At 32.2% G+C, this 22,546-nt stretch overlaps 1 protein-coding gene across 1 annotated transcript in view; it reads left to right on the top strand.

Moving 5' to 3' along the window:
- The first annotated feature begins 3,448 nt into the window (after positions 1-3,448).
- The window catches only part of LOC128192740 (uncharacterized), a 29,677-nt gene continuing 10,579 nt past the window's right edge, over positions 3,449-22,546 (top strand). Inside the window, exons 1-13 of the mRNA XM_052865687.1 lie at positions 3,449-5,887; positions 7,799-7,863; positions 8,124-8,207; positions 16,803-16,930; positions 17,219-17,292; positions 17,869-17,977; positions 18,243-18,267; positions 18,451-18,517; positions 18,734-18,819; positions 19,125-19,269; positions 19,611-19,667; positions 19,980-20,131; positions 22,296-22,345. Coding sequence (XP_052721647.1) covers positions 5,804-5,887; positions 7,799-7,863; positions 8,124-8,207; positions 16,803-16,930; positions 17,219-17,292; positions 17,869-17,977; positions 18,243-18,267; positions 18,451-18,517; positions 18,734-18,819; positions 19,125-19,269; positions 19,611-19,667; positions 19,980-20,131; positions 22,296-22,345 — 1,126 coding nt within the window. The 5' untranslated portion in view covers positions 3,449-5,803. The remainder of the gene's footprint in view (positions 5,888-7,798; positions 7,864-8,123; positions 8,208-16,802; positions 16,931-17,218; positions 17,293-17,868; positions 17,978-18,242; positions 18,268-18,450; positions 18,518-18,733; positions 18,820-19,124; positions 19,270-19,610; positions 19,668-19,979; positions 20,132-22,295; positions 22,346-22,546) is intronic.

The raw sequence follows: 22,546 nt of genomic DNA, 5'->3' as shown, positions 1-22,546 counted from the left end.
ACCCATGAGATCCGCCAAATAAAAAAACATGAACGTGATTTTGTAGCGGTGACCTTTAGACAATTTTTAAGGGGGCGGGGGGGGGGGGGGGGGTATGTTAAGTTACAGCCGCTTTATGGAGGCTTAAACTATAAAGAATGGTAATTTATAAAGTGGCGAAAAATGGTTATGTCTTCGCTACATAATAATTATTGTCCCTATATAACTTTTAATGGTTAATAGATTTTCCTAGTTAGGAATCAATTGTCGTAAGAGCGCCACATACATGTACATAATATTGATATGCTGATGACAGTATTCCATATCATGCAATAATTTGAGAAATAAACATACTGACAACATATAGGTTACCCACATCAATATCATTACAGATTTTTCAGTCTATTACATGTAATAAAATCGCGTTATTATTAAATTTTCATTAAAATGCGATTTGATGTTGTAAAAAATACATACGATGATAGCATCCGAACATGAACATACGTTAATTTAATTGAGAATTAATTATGAATGGGGTTAGGGCGCCAGGTGCCTATTTCCGGGTACACACACATGGGATTTTACACGACATGCAGCGGAAAATTGTTTGATTTTGTGACATGTTTCATTATTTATCATATATGTTTAACAACTTTTGTATACTTTAATTTTGTAACAACTTCTAGATCTATACTTTGGCGTGACAACGGTTAGGTTTACTAAAAACTTCGATAAGAGGAATTACCAACTGTTTTCATTTCATTCTCAGCTTGGTAAACAGTTATGCTTATATATGTAGCAAGTTTTAAACGATTACGTAATGGATAGGAATCTGAATCCATCTTTAAAACAATAAAGACAGTCATCTGCCTTGAACTCTTTCAATCATTATAATTATAGCTTTTGTAATTTTAAAGGTACATGTACATTTACATTTAGTTTTTATTCGCATAAAATGGGAGGCCAAAGTCGCATGTCATTTAGCGAACTTGCTTTTATCTGCTCCTGCTGAAAAATTCAGCGCTCAATCTTCAATAATTAACATGACCTATTATACGAAAATATCCTCGTTATTAAGATCAACCAATTTAGTAACACATTGTCAAATCAATACCTTAATATAATTTTGTTCAATGTCACCATTGCTGGATGTATTTTTTAATCTAAGGCATAAACGTTCGTGTTACAACATCTGTATATGTATGTGAGAGAGAGAGAGAGAGAGAGAGAGAGAGAGAGAGAGAGAGAGAGAGAGAGAGAGGGTTCTGTCTTATCAATTCCTGGCTAATTTTATAAATATATTCGTTAGATTTCTTTCCATTTCACGAAATTCAATATTCATTTATTTATTTATTTTTTTGGGAAGATCAGCAATGCGTTTGAACGTATTGCAATAAACGGAGGTTTATTTTATTAGAAATTTCAGATTGAAACTATTAAGAATACATAATACTCGTAAATGATTCACTCCGTAGGAAATCTATGATGAATAAGATATGAACAATTGACATCATTCGTTTGCGGGCGAAATGTGCCGAAATTAATTTATTGATGTCTGCTAAGTGCGCCTTTTATAATCTCTCTCTCTCTCTCTCTCTCTCTCTCTCTCTCTCTCTCTCTCTCTCTCTCCGAAAATTATGAAGAAGCATTTTAATGGATTTTTTATTAATTATTTTTATTAATTAAATTTTCTGAAAAACTTGTTTTGTATCTGTTTTGTCATAGTCAATAAAAAAAACAAGCATTTTACAAGGACGGAACAATGTATGTATATTCCATTTAGGTGCGATGTCCGTTTCTTAAAAACTTACTGAATATTTATTCAATAGAAATATGCTAAAACTCCAGACATGTACATGTAGTACAATATATGTGGATGCGTGTATGTATTGTAATGGTTTCGTGCATCTAAATGTTTTTTTAAATATTTTAAGAGACCCGATCTGGTTTGATAAATGTTCAGGAAGGGATACATTTGAGCGGCAATTCTTGAAAGCCTTTTTTTCAATTTTTCCTGATCCTTCCAACTCTTCCAACGTTCAAGCTGGGACAGGGGTTTGCATTATTTATTATGGAAGGGGTTTCCGTTCGGCATGCTGAAGCTCTTTGCTAAAATATTAATGACTCCTTAGTGTGAATATTTGCAGAGAACGGTGAACTGTGTCACTGTGGAGATGCTATGAAGGCTGAATAATTTAACACACAGAGGATAGAAATCGTGAAACATTTCTTCTCTGGTGACAAAGACAGGGCTTATTCATGATTCTGTTGACAAATTAAACTAATTATCATCGGAGACGAAAAAAGTATGACCTGTTCAATTATACATTGTCGTCTTTTTAAAAAATGTATATTTTCCCCTTGATAAGTCACGAAGAAACAAAGGTTCTGTTTTTGTTCAATGCATTTTGGATTTTCAATTATAGAATTTTAAAAATTCATGTGTTATAAAAAATAAAGATAACTTCAATATAGGCCAACATGTAGCCTGATTGTCATGGCAGTTATCAAAACACCGCATGCAGGGGCATTGTAGAGATGAAACAGGTACAACTACATGTATAAACATAAATGTGATTATATAATTATAATTGATATATACAATACAAAATAACGAGTGGTTTTTTCTTTCAATTCTAGATTTAATACAAAACTAGTAGTAGGTAATTACAGTAATACATGATAGAATACAACTTGATGTAGAATATATTTAAGTATATCAAATGAACATTCCTGTTGTTCAATCCAATTTTAATGTACATGTATCTATATGATACTGGCAGGCACGTGGCATCGTTTTTGAAAGGGGTGCATACTCATCCAAAATATCTTGACAAACAAACAAACCTTATTAAAAAAGACAACTTCCCAAAATCATGAACAATCCTAATCCGTGGTAGGGGGTAGCGTAGTACACCTACAACTTAATTTCACTGTTCATGTTCTTATTTTTACTTCAATTTTTCACTTGAGCTAAGAAAAGTAGGAGGGCAACTCCTTGATAATTCACTTTTTTATATGTAAATGAAAAAGAAATCTTTGCTGCATTTTGCATGCCCCCCTCTGAAGCTCCGTGTCTGACTTGAATAAAATAGGCCTACTAGTCTTAATTTATTAAATTAAATTGTGGACCAAATGGGGGCATATTAAGGGTACACAAAACAAAATACCAGATTACGCAGAAGCGGTGATTAACCATGGTAAAAATAGACTGAAATTATAACACATTTTATGTATTTAATTTTTTTTTGTAGGATATTCGAAGACTTCGATAGATTTTCATTATCATTATTCGAATCCTTTCCGGATTTTCGTTGCGAATCCCATCCAAGTAGTAGAATTCCGTGGCTGAAAGAGGGCGCTAAATCCAGTGTTTACATTCCATCAAAGATAAGAAAAAACTCATGGAAAATAAGGTTGCTAGAAGATATGTTACAAAGGTATCATTTTTCTTATAAGATTTATAAGGTTTATTTGATCAAAAAGGAATTTCAAAGGTTCTTCATTCAAGAAATTTTGAGGCAGCCCTGAATAATTCATGAGCGATAGTGATACAAGCCTTGTTGTTCGTGGTGAAACATGTCGAAGACTAAACGCATGTTTTCAAGAGGTTGAACCTGTTACAGTAAACCGGTCGTGCTGGGGCTGAGTCAAATGAAACAACATGTCACTTCCACCACTTTATATAAATTGGGATAAAAATCGCAATACAATTATACAACCAGAACAGAAGAAAATTAAACTCGGTAGGCCTATCAATGATATTTCAATACACATAATAGTTCAAGTTCTTGTTTCATTATATTTATGAAATGAATCATCAAATTTAGACTTTGATAAATATCACGGAAACAAATCAACACATTTAATTTTGTAAGATCGTATACTGTACAGAGTAATTTCACTTGAACTATTATAATGTAAGCAAAAACAACAGAAACAATTAATATAAAGCCTTAGACCAATTCTCACTATGTAACTTTCCTTGCCAGTGCATTGTTACAACATTTCATCAACGCATAAAATTATATACAGAAAGTGATTTTAATTAATACTAGCGAGAAATGGTATTTTGTGTGAAGGCTCATGACCATGGGTCAGTGGTGATTCATTCAGAACTTTTTGGGAAAACTTGCACAATGATATCATCCAATTGCTATTCACTATCTTTGTGTACGTAGTTTGCAATGTATTTAAGATAGACTTTTTACCATTTAGTAGTGTCCTTCAACCTGTTAAAATACCGGTAGATGGTACATGTGTATGTACTGTGAGGGTGTTTCAATGAAGAAACTTCCGCAAATGTTTCATTGTAGTGGATCGATGAATATTTTTTTTGACACCAATGTATTACTGTTTATCAATTTTAGTTTTAAAATGTGAAACAGAAGAGTCCTACTTAATGGTGCGGTCACACAATGTGATTTTTTCATCCCATTTTTCATCTGATTTTCTGATCTGATTCGCTTTTTACTAAAATCATATGTGTGACCATCTCAGTCAAAATTTGAGAGCAAAGTTTGAAACTCGATTAAAAATCTGAAAGCATGCGATTTTCAATCAAATATCTGAAATTGTGGTGTCACAATGACTTTTTCCCAAACAAAAATCATTTTAAATTGATGGTATTGAATGAAAATCTACTGTTAAATCATAACTTAGATTGTGACCATCTCAACAATAAACTTAATCAAATTACCTTACTGAGTAAGTTGATAGAAAATCAGATGAAAAATCGGATTATGTAAATGCACCTTAATTAAGAAAGTGTAGAACTAGATACTCCTGATTTCTCATCTGAGGTAGAGACTCTGACCTTATGAAAGTCGTGCATTCTGAATTCTTACGTACATACATGCGTTTTGTCACATAAACTCTTTACTTTATCTTATTCAATGACTCATATGTACATAGTGTAAAAAATGCATGATATTTCAGTCTGTCAGTTACCAGTATTTTCTACAAGAATAGATATACTATATAGTTCTTTATGCTCACATAATTTTATGGCGAGAAGTAAAAATAGGGACCGGGTAGTAATCTGAAGATCGTTGGTTCAAATCCTACCATTGCAATTTGAGGATTTTGACAAAAAAAACTGCAATAAACTGAGGCTCAGTCTGCTGGTACTAGTTGACTTGCAGTTGTTGTAGTTTAATATACTCACAGACTCTAATAGGTCCACAGTGTGGCTTCCAGGCCATATAAGCTATAGGATTAAGCATTCGTTGTAGAGTTTGTGTAAATGACAATTTTAAATTTCTCTGTTTCATACAAATTGTTATATTTTCCAAATCCTTGAAAAAATTACCAGGTATCATTTGATATCACATACAGCAGGACTGTCCATTGGAGGATTATTACAGGTGTATAAATTTAATCCCTTTTTTCAAGAAAGATTATTTGTTTTGAACTTTTAAACCCAAGCACATAAAACATGGAGCTGTCATCTTATAGGGTATAAACAAGAATGAAAAATTCAGTATGTACTATACTTTATTGATCATTACTCTCTGCTTTGCTATCATATATCATTTTTTGATTATATTCAATGAAAGTTTCATGCCAAATCAATGTTTAAGCTAACTTCAGAGGGATAAAGTTGCATGACTGACTGACTAGTTGTTGGGTTACTAAGCAGTGCAAAGTCTGGACTTGAAAGAAATGTGTGACTAAGAATTCTCTTTTATATTTAATTATAATGGTCTGCAATGAGCTTGATTGCATGAGGAAAAAATAGACTGATAAAATTTTTAATGAATAATTGGCAGGAATAAATATTAATTGTGCAACATTAATTAAATTTCAGGGACAGAAGAAAAATATGAAGGAAGTAAACAATAGCAATGAAGTTAATTCCATAAATTTAACTGAATACTTTTTGTGTAGTTATTTGGTGAAGGAACAGGTACATTTATCTATGGTTTACAGATGAAATATTGGTATAGCTAACTCATGCACCTGTGCTTAATAAATATTCTATTGACTGAATTTCCAATTTTTGGGTTACGTTAAAAATTTATTGCCATACATCAACAAATCAACTTGTATAAAAAATTCATTTTAGTCATAGAAAAATGTCACGGTTAGAACTGACATATTTTAATATATACTACACTACCTTCTTTGGCTGTATATTCCAGAGACACGTCAAGAAAACACTTGCTGGTTTCTTAGACACATTGATTTTGAAGTAGTGTATTGCAAGGTTTTTCAAAAATCTTAACAGGTGGATCATCTTTATCATGTGTATCTTTGAATGATTAAATCAATATTAAAGCTTTTATCAGGCAAGAGGTACCGTAAGGGTAAAATCTAGATACTAGTAACTTGTAGTGTCACCCTTTCGTCTGAAGTGACTTTGAATACATATGAAAAGTAGAAAAGTAGAGATTTCTTAACAGGATCAATGGAACAGATTGAATCAGTCAATAAGTCTTTAAACAGAATGTAATTTTACAGGAATAGGTGAAAGTTTTTACATTTCATTTGTTTGAAACTTGTTCTTTCTTTTTTTTCTTTTTTTGATGAAAAAGATCTGTGAAGTGTTTTTTTTCACTGCAAACAAAATGAAGATTTGCAAAGATGACATTTCCACATTAAGATTGTTTACATTTGACATAAGTTTAATGTACATGTTTGAACACTATCCAGAGAGCCCTTCTGGAGCCCCTTTGCTTTCAGTACTTGTACATACTTCCTGTGATAGGACCAATATTACAGGTAGATCTTGTCAATATTCATTGACAAGGTGTTTCTGTTTCAACATTTCGGTGCATTGTCTTGCATAAATATGGCCACCAGTAAAGTTGCAACCGCTAATGAACTGGTTGAAAAGGTATCTTAATGCTCAATTTTATGTTTGTCCATTGTTCATGTACTGTAAATGCCTGATAAAAAATATCATTTACCGTTTTGCTTATTTTGAGGTTTATATATATCTGTTATTTTGTGCAAGATGCACTAATTGGTTCAATATTTCAGATATTACCATTAATATTTTATCCAAATTTTTTATCATCTGATTTTGAATTTTAGCATATAATGCTACAATACATAGTTATAAGATATTTTTTCCTTCAGTTGTGAATCTTTGTGTCATGTACATAATACAATGTACAAACATGACTATATAATCGCTAGCTGTATATGTAGCAGTACTGTACATGTACAATGAAATGGATCCTTCATGTTACACTGACACATACAACATAGAAAATAAATATTGTGTGATGTACATTGAAGATGTGTATTTAAAATGTGCATTTGAGGAGTGATTTTAAGCTACATATCAGTTGTAGTATGAAATTATACACTTCATGAAGGTCGACATGTATGGTCAAAATGTATTTGTATAGTTTTATGGGATATATTATATTAAATATATTGATGTGTACATTTTGAGTACATGTAATACTCAATTAAAAATGTTAAGGATTCATTGTAAAGAATATGTATAAACATGATAAAAGGTATGATATGTATGAAATGTCTTTGATTAGAGTCTTAATGTAAATCATTACAATTGTATCTGTGTATGGGATGAAATGTAAATCATTACAATTGTATCTGTGTATGTAAATCATTACAATTGTATCTGTGTATGGGATGAAAAAAAGAGTCAGTGGATTGAAAAGAAAAATGCAGACTACTTTGTAATGTATTTATACATCATTCCGAGAAAAATTCGGAAATTGTCCTTAATTTCCCCTGTAATGGTTACTTTTTAATGAGGCAAAATGAAATTAGCTAAAGGTTTGTTTGACAGGTTATATGCATTTAAAGTCAGTTTAGTAACTATAACATTTGTTACTTTCAGGTCAATGAACTCCTTTCTGAAGAAGAAAGGCCTCAGATATTTGAGGCACTGAAGAGATACCAGTCGTATGATATTATATATATTATACCTTACTGCATTGTAAATAGTAGAGTTTAAGAGGACAATTAAACTTATAGCTTCAAATTTTGTTATATCTACATGACATGTATTTATACATTGTATAGTAATCATCAAATAACTCTGTTTTAACATCTTATTTACCAGTTAAAAAACAGGAATTATCCTTAAAAAATTGACTTATAGATTTAATATCATATTTTGTTTATTAGATAAATAAATTAATGTAAATCTGTTCTAAATATAGGTCTATGGACTTAAAAAGGCTGATAGAAGACATGAAGGTTGTGCTGAATGAGCCCACAAAATTGGAAATATATGAATATATGAGGTAATGATTCCGTAAGCTTTTGAGTATATGTGGTAAAAATACTTTAAATCTCTAAGTAGATGAAGAAAAATGAATGCATGCATGTACTGTAAATCAATGATTTTTCATGCATTAGTTAAATGAGAACCATAAATCTTTGAGAATTGGTACTGTAAATATGTAGATTATTCAAGATATAAAGAATACTGTAAATATATGAGTATACTGACACACTTTTCCAACATTTAATTGATTACACCACTGACAGTGTGCTCTCATATTTGACTTGTTCACTTCTCTGATAAAGTGTTTTAATATTTTAAACTTGTTCAGAACAGTAAATGGCTGCTCCAGTATTTAGTTAATAACATCACTGACTGTGTATGCTCATGTTTGACTTGTTCACATCACTGCAAGTGAGAACTCATGTTTGACTAGTTCACATCACTGACTCTGTGTTTTTATACATGTCCTGTTCAGATCACTGATGTGTGTGCTAATGTATTACCCAATCACACCACTGCCAATGTGTTTTAATATTTGTTCACATCACTGCCAGTGTGTGCACATGTATTACTCAATCACATCACTGCCAGTATGTTCTAATATTTAACTTATTCACATCACTGCCAGTGTGTTCTAATGTTTAATTTGTTTACATCATTGACACTGTGTGTTCTAATGTTCGTCTTGTTCACATTTTTGACAGTGTGTGCTCATGTTTAACTTGTTTACATCACTGACAGTGTATGTTCACAGTTATTTCAGTCACATGTTTGACTCAGTCATATTACTTACAGTTTGACCAATCCACATCATGCCAGAGTGTACTCATAGTTGACTGACATTTCTGTGTTGACTCAATCACCTCACTGACAGTGTGTATTCATGTTTGACTTGATCACATCACTGACAATGTGTACTTATATTTAACTTGTTCATATCATTGACAGTGTACATGCAGGCTCATAGTTGACTCAATCACATCACTGACAGTGTGTTATAATGTTTGGTTTGATCACACCATTGACACTGTGTTCTAATGCTTGATTTGATCACATCATTGACAGTGTGTTCTAATGTTTGATTTGATCACATCACTGACAATTTGCGTTCTTGTTTGACTTAATTGATTACATCACTGACATTGAAATCTAATGTTTGCTTTGATCACATCAATGATAATGTGTGTTCTTGCTTGACTAGAACACATCATTGAGAGTGTGTTCTAATGTTTGATTTGATCACACCATTGACAGTGTGTTCTTATGTTTGATTCTAATGTTTGATTTGATCACACCATTGACAGTGTGTTCTTATGTTTGATTCTAATGTTTGATTTGATCACACCATTGACAGTGTGTTCCTATGTGTGATTCTAATGTTTGATTTGATCACACCATTGACAGTGTGTTCTAATGTTTGATTTGATCACATCACTGACAGTGTTCTAATGTTTGATTTTATCACATCACTGACAGTGTGTTCTAATTTTTAATTTGATCACGTCACTGACATTGAGTTCTAATGTTTGACTTGATCACATCACTAACAGTGTGTTCTAATGTTTGATTTGATCACATGACTGACAGTGTGTTCTAATGTTTGATTTGATCACATCACTGACAATTTGCGTTCTTGCTTAACTTGATTGATTACATCACTGACATTGTGCTCCAATATTTGACTTAATCACATTGTAACAGTATATTGTCTTGTCTGACTTCATCATATTAGTGTTGTACATGCGCTTAAATGGTAAATCAAAAGAAATAAAGACAGTTTGAATCAAAATTGGTTGCGTATTATGAAAGTCATTTAGTTTTATGAAATTTATTAAAAATTCAAGACTGTCCATTTCTTTTGAAATAAATCTTATGTAATGCTTTAGACTCCATGGACAGTTTCAGTTATTGATTGTTTTATTTATTGCCTGGTCAACGAATGAAAAATTTACAGTCTAGACAGTGGATGGGTTTCCAATGAATTATGTAAACTGGTGCCAGTATTTGAGAAGGAAGAGGCCAAAAACTTTCAGAATTTAAGGAAGATATGACAGAAAAATATCCAATTATATTCAAACTTTGAAAATTTAATGAACATCTGAAGATAATAGTTTTATTTTCTGTTGAATAAGATGATGACATGCAACCTTTATTGCCATGCAAGAAAGACAATTGGAAAATATTAAATATAAATGGACTTCTGCTGTGTTTATAACATAGAGTTAAAATTGAATAGATCTTTTTGAAATAACTTTTATTGTATTTGTTTCATTATAAGGAAATGAACAGATATTATTTGCATGAATTTCAATTTATTATTTAAGTTACAGGAAAGAATTGAGACAAATGCATATCCCAAAAATGCAGGCTCTAAATGTTGTATTTTTAACCAATGTATAATCATTATGGTGTGTCATAAAGACATTTTCATTGTTATGTCTGAAATTATGATGCCACATTAATGAATTGTTCATTACATTGTTCGTTACATTAGAACAAAAGTGTTGACTCATTCTGACTTTTTTTGTGTGAAAAGAATGTTAATTGCGCAGATTCTGGTGCATTTTTTCAGGTCAAAGATCTCTCACATTAAATAAACTAGATGCTGTCATTAGACAGTAATACCTGCACCAAGTGTTTGCCCCTAGATAACACTGTTTTGTACCAGTTTACCGAAATTAAAAATGAAGGCCACATGCAAGTTCCGGTAATACATTTAAAAATTAAAATTTTCATAACTGAAGGATGAGATCCCTTCCCATATGATAATACACATGAGCAGCACTTAATGTGCAATTTGGGGTTGAACTGTTAGCATGTGAATTTTAAGTTAATCAATAATCTTAACATTTCGTGTCATAGAAAGTATAATGGTCTATATAAATATTACAAACAAAATTAAATTATGCCTCCTATCCACGGCGGTTGCCGGCTTTAGATTTGCTTCTGTGTGCCTACATGTACATAATCGTGTGCACGGATTTAGAAAAGGGGTGGAAGTGAGGGGTCCAGACCATCTCCATCCCCCCTCTCCCCCCCATGAAAATTCATTTATATCAATAGTAAAATTACCAAAAATACACCTCGGACTCCAATGCCCTTATGACATGTAATTGATCTAACCCATTGCGCTTCAATGTAAGGTAACATTATTTTGGGGGAAAATATTATATTTATACTTGATTGTTTATTTCAATAGGAAGTATACATCACAATATGCAGGTGTCCTGCATCACCTTAAAGCTGTTATTTACCTAATAAAATAGTGCAAGGGGTTTTGAAGAATAGGTCATAAAAATACATGCATGTTACAAATAACTGATCTTTGTCTGAAGTTACGTACAAAACACAGGTCTACAGGTCTCAATAGCGGGTACTAGTTTTACCAAGCTCTTCGATTTACATGTACCGGTATGTGTTTTTCATATGCGGAAAAGGATTAGTTAACATGCATAAACATTTCTTTTGTGACGATCAGCTAAAGGGATTCATATTGTGTTCTAATTGGATTATCATTATGATGTTGACCAATATAGGTAAGCATAAAACATGTATAGTGATTATTATAGTAGCACAATATTATGAGACACTGGTATGTGCATAAGTATTACTTTCACTTTCTAAATAAGTGATCTCCCTTTGCTAGCATACTGTATCATCATCTTTTAATATTTAAATAAGCTTATCATCGTTACCTATCCTATCGCATTTGTAAAGTTTCTGTCATTTTAGTTGCAAAAGTTATTTTTTCATTTGTCAGACTTGCACTATTGAGTTGACTCCTTATTGATCCTGTAACAATTTCGTATTAAATTTGTGTATTACATGTATAAGTAAGTGAAGAGACTTATCATTTTTATATGAGTTATAATAGGAAGGAAGGGGTCTTTCTTTCCTAATGTATTATAATGAATCGAATACAATGTAGGCCATGACCCTATGGGATTGTTCTGACCCCATGAAACAGGAAAATACAAAATATCTTCGTATGTCATTTTGATGCATCAAATGGTGTAAAGTACATGACGCCCAGGTGTTGTCTTTAACCCCCCCCCCCCCCCCCCCCCATGAAATAGGAAATGATGATACACTGTATATTTTGATAACTTTTGAGATCCTCATCCCTCAACCATATAATTTATTCTTGCTCTTTGTGTCATTGCGCTTCATATTGTATATAGGTTATGCCCCCTTGCCTTGGAGACACCCTTACATTCTAGAACTAGAAATAATAAATAATTTTATCTTATTCATGTGTAGTGTTTGATCCATGCGGGTAATTCCTAGCCTAATGATGACACTGCTTTGTTTAGGAGACTTTATAATTGCCCCAAATAGGCGAATACACATGCATATAACATTTTGTTTACAAATCTCAAAATTAAATTAAGCAATTTCAAAATTGTTTAAGTGCATTAGGAGAGAAAAAGCAATCAAGAAATGATTTAAAATTTGCTACTGTACACATGTAAAAATGTAAGAAGACTGAAACTTTAGAACCAAGTTTGTTTGGTGGGGGGGGGGGGGGGATGTGGAGTATAAACATTTATAATTTGAATCATTTATTGTTATTAAATTTAACTTGTCAATGAATACTAGTTATTGATCCCAAGGTCGAAATATGACTTCTGATCATATCTCAGTAGATCATTTGTCAATTATGCATGGTGTAATGTGATTTTTTTTTAAGAATAAATTTTTTACCAGTTTATAAAACTTCTTAGACCCCAAATTATATTTTGATTTTAATAGATCTTTCGACAATGAAGAAAAGTGTAAATGTAAGATTATTTTCATTTTAAGCATATTAATATTTCATTTTATCTATAGTTTGAGGAGGAATACATGCTCGGATCCAGAAAATTTTCCTGGGGGAAGGAGGGGGGGGGGCAGTTTATATATGTCATTGAGTTTGTTTGGGGGTGGGGGTTCCAAGTCATATATTTGACAACTTTTTGATGTAATTTAAAATAAGACTAAGTCATACTACAGTCATGAACATAAATAGTATAGAACAAAACACAAATTGATACATATATATATACGTGTACATAGGAAGTATTACAAAACATAGATGATAGATCTATATCTGGGTTCTTAAATTGAATCATATATCATGTACATAGATTTATATTGTTTCTTTGTTCAAGGCATTTCAGATGGTATGTAGGTCATGATCCCAAGTGCTCTTCCTGAAATTATCAAATATCATAAAAGCCATTGAGATTCCCACCTTAATCCAAAGATATTATTTCTCCTTTGGTCATGGTGCATCAGATCATTATGGTATGTAAGTCATGACCCTAAGGGGTCATCCTGACCCCCTTAGAATCAGAAATTGTCAATTATCTTTAAATTATTGATGTTTGATGATCCTATTTCTATTTAATCTTTATTATTAAGTCTCCCAAATAAAATTTTAAGACTCATTGTTTTATTACATGTATTATTGTTCTAAGACTTCTTCTTTTTCTTCTTTACCCCTCTGAACTTCTTTCTCAGAGATGGCTAACCAGAATTGTACAAAACTCTAGGATACAATAGGCCTGCATATCTAGTTGTGCACCCTAGTTTTATTTTTCTCATTTGGGGTTAGACAATCACTTTTCTGGAGTGGAGGGGGGGGGGGGGTCAAAAGGGTGTGGGGTCTAACATTGAACCATGTGGGAAGAATCGTAGACTCTATTGTAAATGGTAACTTGAAAACGGACAAAGATAATAATATAGGGTTTTCATAATGATTATCATATATTGACTGTTACTGGCAATATATAGGGTTTATTAGATCTGACCCCTGGGGTCATCCCCACCCCCCAAGAATAGGAAATTACTATATATATCAGCAACTGTTATAATCATGACTCCTAAACCATATATATTCTTGTTCCTTATATCAAGGGGCATCAAATGTTATGTAGATTATGGGCCTTGTGGGTGGTCCTGACCCCCCTGGAGCAGCAAATCCCTTAATATCTTCAAAACAGTTGAGATCGCCACCCTTAAACCATATATGTTCTTGTTCATTGTGTCAAGGGGCATCAAACGGTATGTAGGTCATGGGCCTTGGGGGTGGTCATGACCCCCTTCGAACAGGAAGTGCACGAATATCTCGAAAACGGTTTAATTCCCACCCTTTATTCTTGATCCTTAAAGGGCATCAAACGGCATGTAGGTACCAGTAATGGGCCTCGGGTTAAATTTAATTTTTCAAAACCGTAATGCACATCTCTAGAACAGTCCCTATCATATCCCAAGATTTGAAGTGTCTGTCCATTAAATCATTTATGGTTTTTTTTTAGTGATAAACGTCAATTTTCGGCTACTATTTGACTCCCTGGATGAAATTTAAATTTTTAAAACCTTACTGCACATCTATAGAACAGTCCCATCATATCCCGAGAGATGACGTAGCTACTCCAAAATTTGTAAGAGGAGTTCTTGGAACCATACTTTTTCTGTAAAAAAACGTCATTTTTTGTTGCCCACTGATCCCCTTAATAAAGAAAAAACTTCTGGAACCTGATCACACTTCAATATGACAATCATATTCTAGAAGATCATTTGGCTACTGCCAAAAAAAAAATGACGTTTTTGAAACCAGTTTTTTGTGAAAAAACGTCATTTTTCAGCCATTAAATGACCCCCAGGACAAAATTGAAAATTCCAAAACCTTATTGCGCATCTATAGGATACCCTAAAACATATTCCAAGAGACGATTTGTCTACTGTTGAAAATGTAGGAGGAGTTCAAGGAAGAAGGTTTTTTGGTTTTTCAATTATTTGATCTCCAGGACTACCAGAGAATTTTTGAAACCTTTTTACAAAACAACATGACACCCCTAATCAAACTCCAAGAGTTCGGTTTGCTGGTTTATAAGATGTAAGAGCAGTTTGAGAAAGTAAAACCAGACGGACGGACGGACGGACGGAACAGGGTAACAATAATATACCCAAACTTTCTTTAGAAAGTGCGGGTATAAAAAACAGTTTACGGACACATACATGTAACTTGTAAGGATAGCAAAGATACACATTGACCAACTTTATATATAAAGGATATTCAAAGATTTATTTTTGATAAGTGAATTAGCAGTATAAAGCAAATTTAAAAGTTTAAATTTGTACATGTAATATATGTGCTGCTGACACATTTTATGTTCAATTTATTTATATCTTCCTTCATATATATATATATATGTTTGTACTTAACTTAATAGACAAACACGTTCGCTTGGTTTGTTTTGTTATTTTGTTCTACTTCTGCTTAAAACATTGACACTCTTTGTAATAGCCATGCAGCATCAGAACTAGAGTCATGTTAACAAGATCTTGGATGTTTGGATGGGATGTAACTATCTAGTTTGCTAATCCCAAACAAGTTGCCAAACATTGAGTACCTGCTTTCTGATTCCCGAAGAGAAGGTCATCACTATTCATTGGCTGTCAGAGTCATCATTTTTTTCAAAGGTCTGCTCTTTTATGTGAAATTGACGCTGTTTCAAAATATGTTTGAAATATACCTCTTGGATAAAGTTGGACAAGTGCTGTTTAATTCGATGTATTCATGTCTATTAGCCAATGACTGGGCAGTTTACCATGAGTAGACACCCCCACCCCAACCCCTTCATCAAGTTGAAGTCAGACATGTGCTGCCCAAAGTCCAATTTCTTGTTAAAGCTGCATAAACTGTAGGTTTAAAATAATGGAGTAATATGAATAATTTAGAGATGGTAAATTTGGACACTTATTTGAACTATTTATTGATTTTTGTCACTAACATTGCAAACATTGATTTTAAAACATATGGGTACAAATTAGAGTTTTGCCTGGAAATGGATATTTGAGTTCAAATTCTGGTGAGCAGTAATTATATTGCCTGAATACTTACTTTAAACTTCATATTATGCCTGTGCAATAAATATGCAAGATTTGTGTGCAGCTTCTGCTCTTAATTAGAAATTTCTCATTTTGAACCAGTTGTTTGTTTCTTTGTGTTAAATTTAGAAAATGGAGGATAATTTTGCTCACAGAAATGAATGGTTGTGGATAATTTCTGAACAAACTATACAATGTGAGACACACTAATCATGATAACTTGAATTTGGGTCGCTGCAGGTCTGTAGCTCTGGTCTATAAAAAAAATGGTTGTCCATCCAATTTATTTTTAGATCTGAAGCTACAGACCTGCAGCTAGATTTTTGATTGGTGATATGCAGTCCCTGTCTCTAGGAAGGATATTTTTAAGTGCTGATTTTTTCAGAAGGTGATGAGAATTGGACTCTGACACACACATTGTGCATGTACTGTCAACTTGACTGGCCTGTGTGTGCCTCTCTTGGTACATGTTTAACAAAATATGCTCCAAAAGTGCTTAAAAAATCTTGTGTACTTTTGAATCCTCAATGCAGTGAACCTGCATCAGAAATAGTATTAGCCATGGAGTTGGGATGGAAATGATTTAAGAAAGATAAATCTGATACAGATGAAATTCTGTATTTTGCCTTTGAAAATATAATGAAACTAGAAACATATCTGTTGGCATTGATGATTTTAAGGGAGAAGTTCTTTGACTTATTTCTTGTGATGATAAACATAGTTATTATACTTGTAGACCACTTATACCACCAAAGCACCAATCAGATTATGACAAGCTAGCACCGGCTCCTCCTGGCAGAAAACTAAGGGCTATAACTCTCAGAAAGCGTCCAAATGAAAGTTTTGGATTTGCAGTTAGAGGAGGTATGGCATTTAGAACAGAAAAATGAAAAGTTTTATTAGAAAATGATCTATGATGCAACCAATTATTCCTGGATTCGTAAGATTTATCAAAGATTTCTTAGGATGGAGACTATTACATAATGTAATAAGAGGTTTTACCTGTGAAGAACATTAAGAAATGAAATGTATATATCCATCAATATTTAACAAAAAAAAAATTAACGCTAGATCAAATCTGGATGTGAATTTGCTTTATACATGTATGTTTATAGATAAACCTGTTAACAGTATAATGATCATTTTGTACAGGCTTTGAGCATGGAGTAGGGATATTTGTGTCTCATGTCAACCCAGGTTCACAGGCTGAGCAGAAAGGTTTGAAGGTGAGTATAGGGGATGTATCTTTAATTACCGTAATACAAAGCCTAAAGATTGGATTATTATGTGCACTGAGTTGTACCTCTTTTCATTTACAGTAGTAAAATAACTCTGTTGACAGCATTGTGCCTGATAAACTGAATTTTAGTTTTCTCAGGCATTATGACTAGATATCTTGTCATGATAGTCTTTTTCCTTCATGGCCAATCTTATTGCTTTGTGACTTCATATAATTTCTCTTTTCTTCTTTTTCTATGAGGACAGTCCATCCTCTTCAATATGATTGCCATTAAATGAGGCAATAGTTTGGCATAAATTAAAAATTTGACTATGAAAATCGCTCAAATCTAGTATTACATGTATTTCCATAATTATGATGTGCATACTAACTCCATTTTTGCATTAAAATTATTTTCTAATTTCGAAAAATGTGAAATTTGTGTCAATTTTTTTTTTCTTTGTATCATTTTAGATACTGGTAAATTGTTTTGTCTACAAAATTGGTAGTAATTTGATTTGAAGTATGAAAGTTATAGAAAAATAAATAGGTGCTTTTTTGTACTACCGTCATTCTTTGAAAGGTAGGAGATGAGATTGTACGAGTGGATGGTTACACAATTGCTGAAGCCGTCCACGAAGAAGTCCTAAACCTGATCAAAGGTCGAGATGAGATTGAGCTCAAGGTCACAAGTAGGTGTGCTGTACATCTCTATATCTTAATCATTCCCACGGTCATTGTTTCAGAATGCGACACACTTATTTTTCTTGATATAATGAAAGATAATTTAAATAAAAAAAGAATCGAATTTAAAAAATAAATAATTTGACTGTTTATCTATGATGCACATTTCTTTGTACATGTCATTGAGGAGAAATATGTTAAACTTCTTACATGTATGTTTCGTAAGGGATAAGGGAATTGTATTGTTAATTGTTTTGTTTTCTATATTTTTAGACATTGGGATGCTGCCTATTAAAGAGTAAGTCAAGCCATGCAATACCCATTACAGATATTTAAAGATTTCGTTTTGATAATGTTATGAAACAACCTTTTTGAAATTGAATTTAATTGAATAAAATTTCTTCATATTACATGTATGATTCGTGTGTTATTTTTTTACACACCTTTCTATTATAATTCTTAAATGTGTGTGGTTTTATAGGAGAGCCACAGATCCTTTAACTTGGTCTTATGTAGAGAAAGCTCAGAAAGGAGTCCAAGGAAATTCGGTAAGTCAAAAGGAACAATTCTGTTGAGTTGAGGCTGGTAAAATGTTGATCACCATGATTTTTGTCACATCCAAGTTACAAGTGAATCTTCATTTCATATTTTGGAGATAAACTACATTCTCTGATTTCTATTCACTGGTGTTCTTCTGCCATTTTCCTTAAATTTTTAGACTTTCCAAGAAAGATAACTCTGATTAAATCTGCTTTACTTAACAGGAAGGTTCTCAGAGAAGACAAGAAGTGAGGGCAGAGGAGGTGAAGCTGTTTGTGAACCTGAGACAGGCCCCGTCCCTGGGCTGCAGGTCTGTGATAATCCAGTTATTTATAGACCGTTGTATGATTAACATGTTGGAAAATGGATAAACATGTCACAGCCATATTGTTATTGAATTATACACATTATTTTCATACTGTTGTATCATTAACTGTTAAAAATTGGAACAGCAAATTATCACATGCACATAAACACACTTTAAGTCCTACTGTATAAAAAGTCCAGCCATAGTCTGAAACTTCACTGTGATTAAAAAGGGTATTAAGAAACACATGTAATAGTCCAAACTGTGTTATTGAGAGGTTTAAGATGATTGATTGTGTAATGTTATAGAATTGTGAGTGGACCCTCAAACTACAAAGGAATCTTTGTTGAGCATGTTAATCCTGGCTCCATGGGAGCAGACGTTGGAATTGAGGCCGGGGACCAGATAGTCAATGTCAATGGAACCAGTTTTCTTAATATCACCCATCAAGAGGTAGTGGATTTGTACCTAGGTTTTTAACATGATGTTTAATAATGTTTAGATCTGTAAACAGAGATAAATAAAGATAAATTATGTTCAATCACTTTGAAAATTCAATATTTTACTTGTCTGACAGTGTATATATCAGGTGTCAAGCTATTTAAGAATAATCTATATAGAAAATATAGTTTTACTAGACAGTATAATTTAACAATTATCTTTAAATGTAGAAAGGTGGCGAAACATTATTTAGATTAATTAATCTAGATTAACTTTTTGTGAAGAAGTTTTCAAAATCACATGCTGGTACTTGAGCTTGTCATACAGTTGATATTGTTTAATGATCTTCTCAGGCGATCGTGGCACTGAAGAGCAGTAAAGAACTAAACATCACCATTAGGAAAGGAGTGGTAGGTGTCTCTATTTTCTGTTTACCACTTAAGTTGTCTGTTCTGTGAAACATTAGGTGTGTAGGGAAAAAAAGCATTTGTCAGTTGAAACCGCATTAGATTTTTAATAAAAATAAAGCACAACTTTTTATTTGAAGTTTGCATGATGGATGAATAAACTTCCAATAACATTTTTTTTACCATTTTTTTCCTAAAAAAAAGAAAAACAAAATACATGTATGTAGATTTTTAACTTTAAAAAGTTTCAATCAAAATATAAAATGAAGAATTTGTTATAAAACTTTAAACAAAAATCATTTCCTTTCTGTGTAGGGGCTTCCCTTGTTGTCTTCGGTTGTCGACACATCTAAAGCGGCCACCCAGGTGACCCAGGCTCACATAGAGACCCCGCCGTCTCGCAGTGAGAGGTACGAATCTGATGATTCCGGCGACGAGAATGACGCTGTGTTAGATATGGGATCATAGAGACATTCAAATATTACTTCTACAGTTTGAATTCATAAATAATTCACACTCTGAGACTGCATGTGATAAATTAAGTGCCTGCTGATTGATTTCTAAAGCACATGATCTTGTTTGTTCACTTTTCATTGAGTTTTGCCTTATTGATGTACACATGACTGTTCAGTTTCAGTTTTAAATGATTTTTAACTTTTCAGTTTTCTTTCATCACAGATTGGACCTATAATGACAGGATTTCCTTAGGCTAGTGTATATATAAAGTAAGGTTGATTAAAAATTCTTGGTGTTTGTCTACATTCATATACCTGTACTTTTATTAACATTTTTTTACTGTTGAAACTAATTCATTTAACACATTTAACTTAGAGGTGTGTAACTTTTAGACTGGTACTAAATTTTATAACTAACAGTAACGTTACCAATTTTTCAATGCACAAGCAACTTCAGATGTAGCAAGAGATTATTAGTGAGGTTTTTAAGGATATAGATTCTTCAATTTAAAAATTATTTAAAGTATTAAAATGGAGATTAGAGGAAAGCTCTCTTTTGTTTCTTTAAATCTGTATACTTGAATGTTTTCATTGATCTTAGAAGGAAATGAAAACTACCAATTGTGCAGACAATATTTTTTGCATGTTTATGTTTATATCACATACCTGGGTGCTACCTGTAATCACGCCTAATGCCATTTTATTTTACAAATAAAATTATTTTTTATACATGATTACTATATGTGTTTATTATTGTTATTCCTAAACCAAAGTTGTTGAGGATTTCTTCCAAGCAATTTAATTCCTTTCATTTCTTTAAAGAAAGCATTATCCTCACTTGCGTTTGTTACATTGACAGACGTGTATGCACAAGTACATGTATTAATTGTACTGATACTGTACATGTGAAAGTGGTTATTTACATGTAGGAGAAATTTAAACTAGTTACGCAGTAAGCTTAAAACAGAATGAAATACCCCCGCATGTATGGTTAAAAACAAAAAACATCTGAGTGGTTAATCATACATCTGGGTATTCAATACCAATTAATGCATATTTTTCAACCATAGAAAACGTGTACCTAACCACCAGTGTAAATAACCATTTTTACAGTATATGGATGTTGTTCTGTTTTGTGCATGGTAACATTCGATGTACTTGGACTAAAAGAACACTTACACCTATATACACCAGGCTTTGATTAATTTTGACTTTGTTAATTTTTTAAAAAGTGTTTCATAAAGTTAAATATAAAATAATTAATATGTAATGTTTTATAATTTGAATAATTACGTGCATAGTTTAAAGGTCCTAACATGTTATTAAGTTTCTCTAATTATTACAATCAACCTAGATTAATATAATGTTCTTGTACTAATGAGAGTTTAAAATTAGCATTTTTGGATAATTTTTTTTTATTACAATTCATATAAAGAGTGGTCCCTTCTGAGTTTGAACACATGATCCGAGGGATCAACAGTCAATACATTTTTGACTGAGCTACGAATGAAGACAGACTAGTAGAGTAATGTAAAAATAATTTTACAGGACACTAAAATCTCTTTGTGATAACACACTGTAATGCAATTTGGTAATTTCGAAATTGTTTCACTATGTAAATATATATGTTGACAATTTAATTTCTTCATATCTTTTGATAACTTCATTTATTTACATTTTGGATTATAGAGGGAGGATAGTCAACAAATTAACCATTAGATTTATCCAAAAAATTATAATAGGTTTGATTTTTTTAGCAATAAACTGTAATTTAATAAAGAAAATTTCTAATACTTTACTGTAAACGTATTATATTTTTTGCATGTACATATTTGGCGGAAATTAGTTTTTGAACAATATGCTTAGATTTGAATTAGCGTATTGCTGAATGTGACTATAACATCTACGCATGACATTTAGCAATGTACTTGACTAAGCATAAGCCAAATTCCACCAAAAGCGCTAAATAGAATACACAGCCAAATGTAATACGTTTACAGTATACAATTCTAAGTCTTTACTTTTTTTTTTTTTTTACAATGCTCTCTATTTAAAGGTGACTAATATAGTCTAATAATGGCCTCGACCATCCAGCCCCTGTAATAGCTAAATAAGCACCCTGCCGAGTGTGAAAATAACTAGATATTCTGTATGTAGGTAGTTGTTTCTTCTTTAGTGTGTTGGAGCTAGACAATTGGACATTGAGGGATGCTGAGACAGAAATTGGTAAGGACATCTTTAATCATACATTTCAATTATAGGAGCTAACAAGATCAATGTCCTAATCTAAACAATTGCCAAATTTTTTTTTAAGATGATAACATTTACAATCTCAGAAACAAATGGAATTTGTTGGTTTGATTTAGACAAATTAAATATAAAAGAAAGGATGTTTAATTTTACGAAATACATGTACATGTATTTGAA

The sequence above is a fragment of the Crassostrea angulata genome, chromosome 1 (genome assembly GCF_025612915.1).
Source record: "Crassostrea angulata isolate pt1a10 chromosome 1, ASM2561291v2, whole genome shotgun sequence".
Classification (NCBI taxonomy): domain Eukaryota; kingdom Metazoa; phylum Mollusca; class Bivalvia; order Ostreida; family Ostreidae; genus Magallana; species Magallana angulata.
Note: the sequence above shows the minus strand (reverse complement) of the source record. Positions and strands in the feature narration are given on the sequence as shown.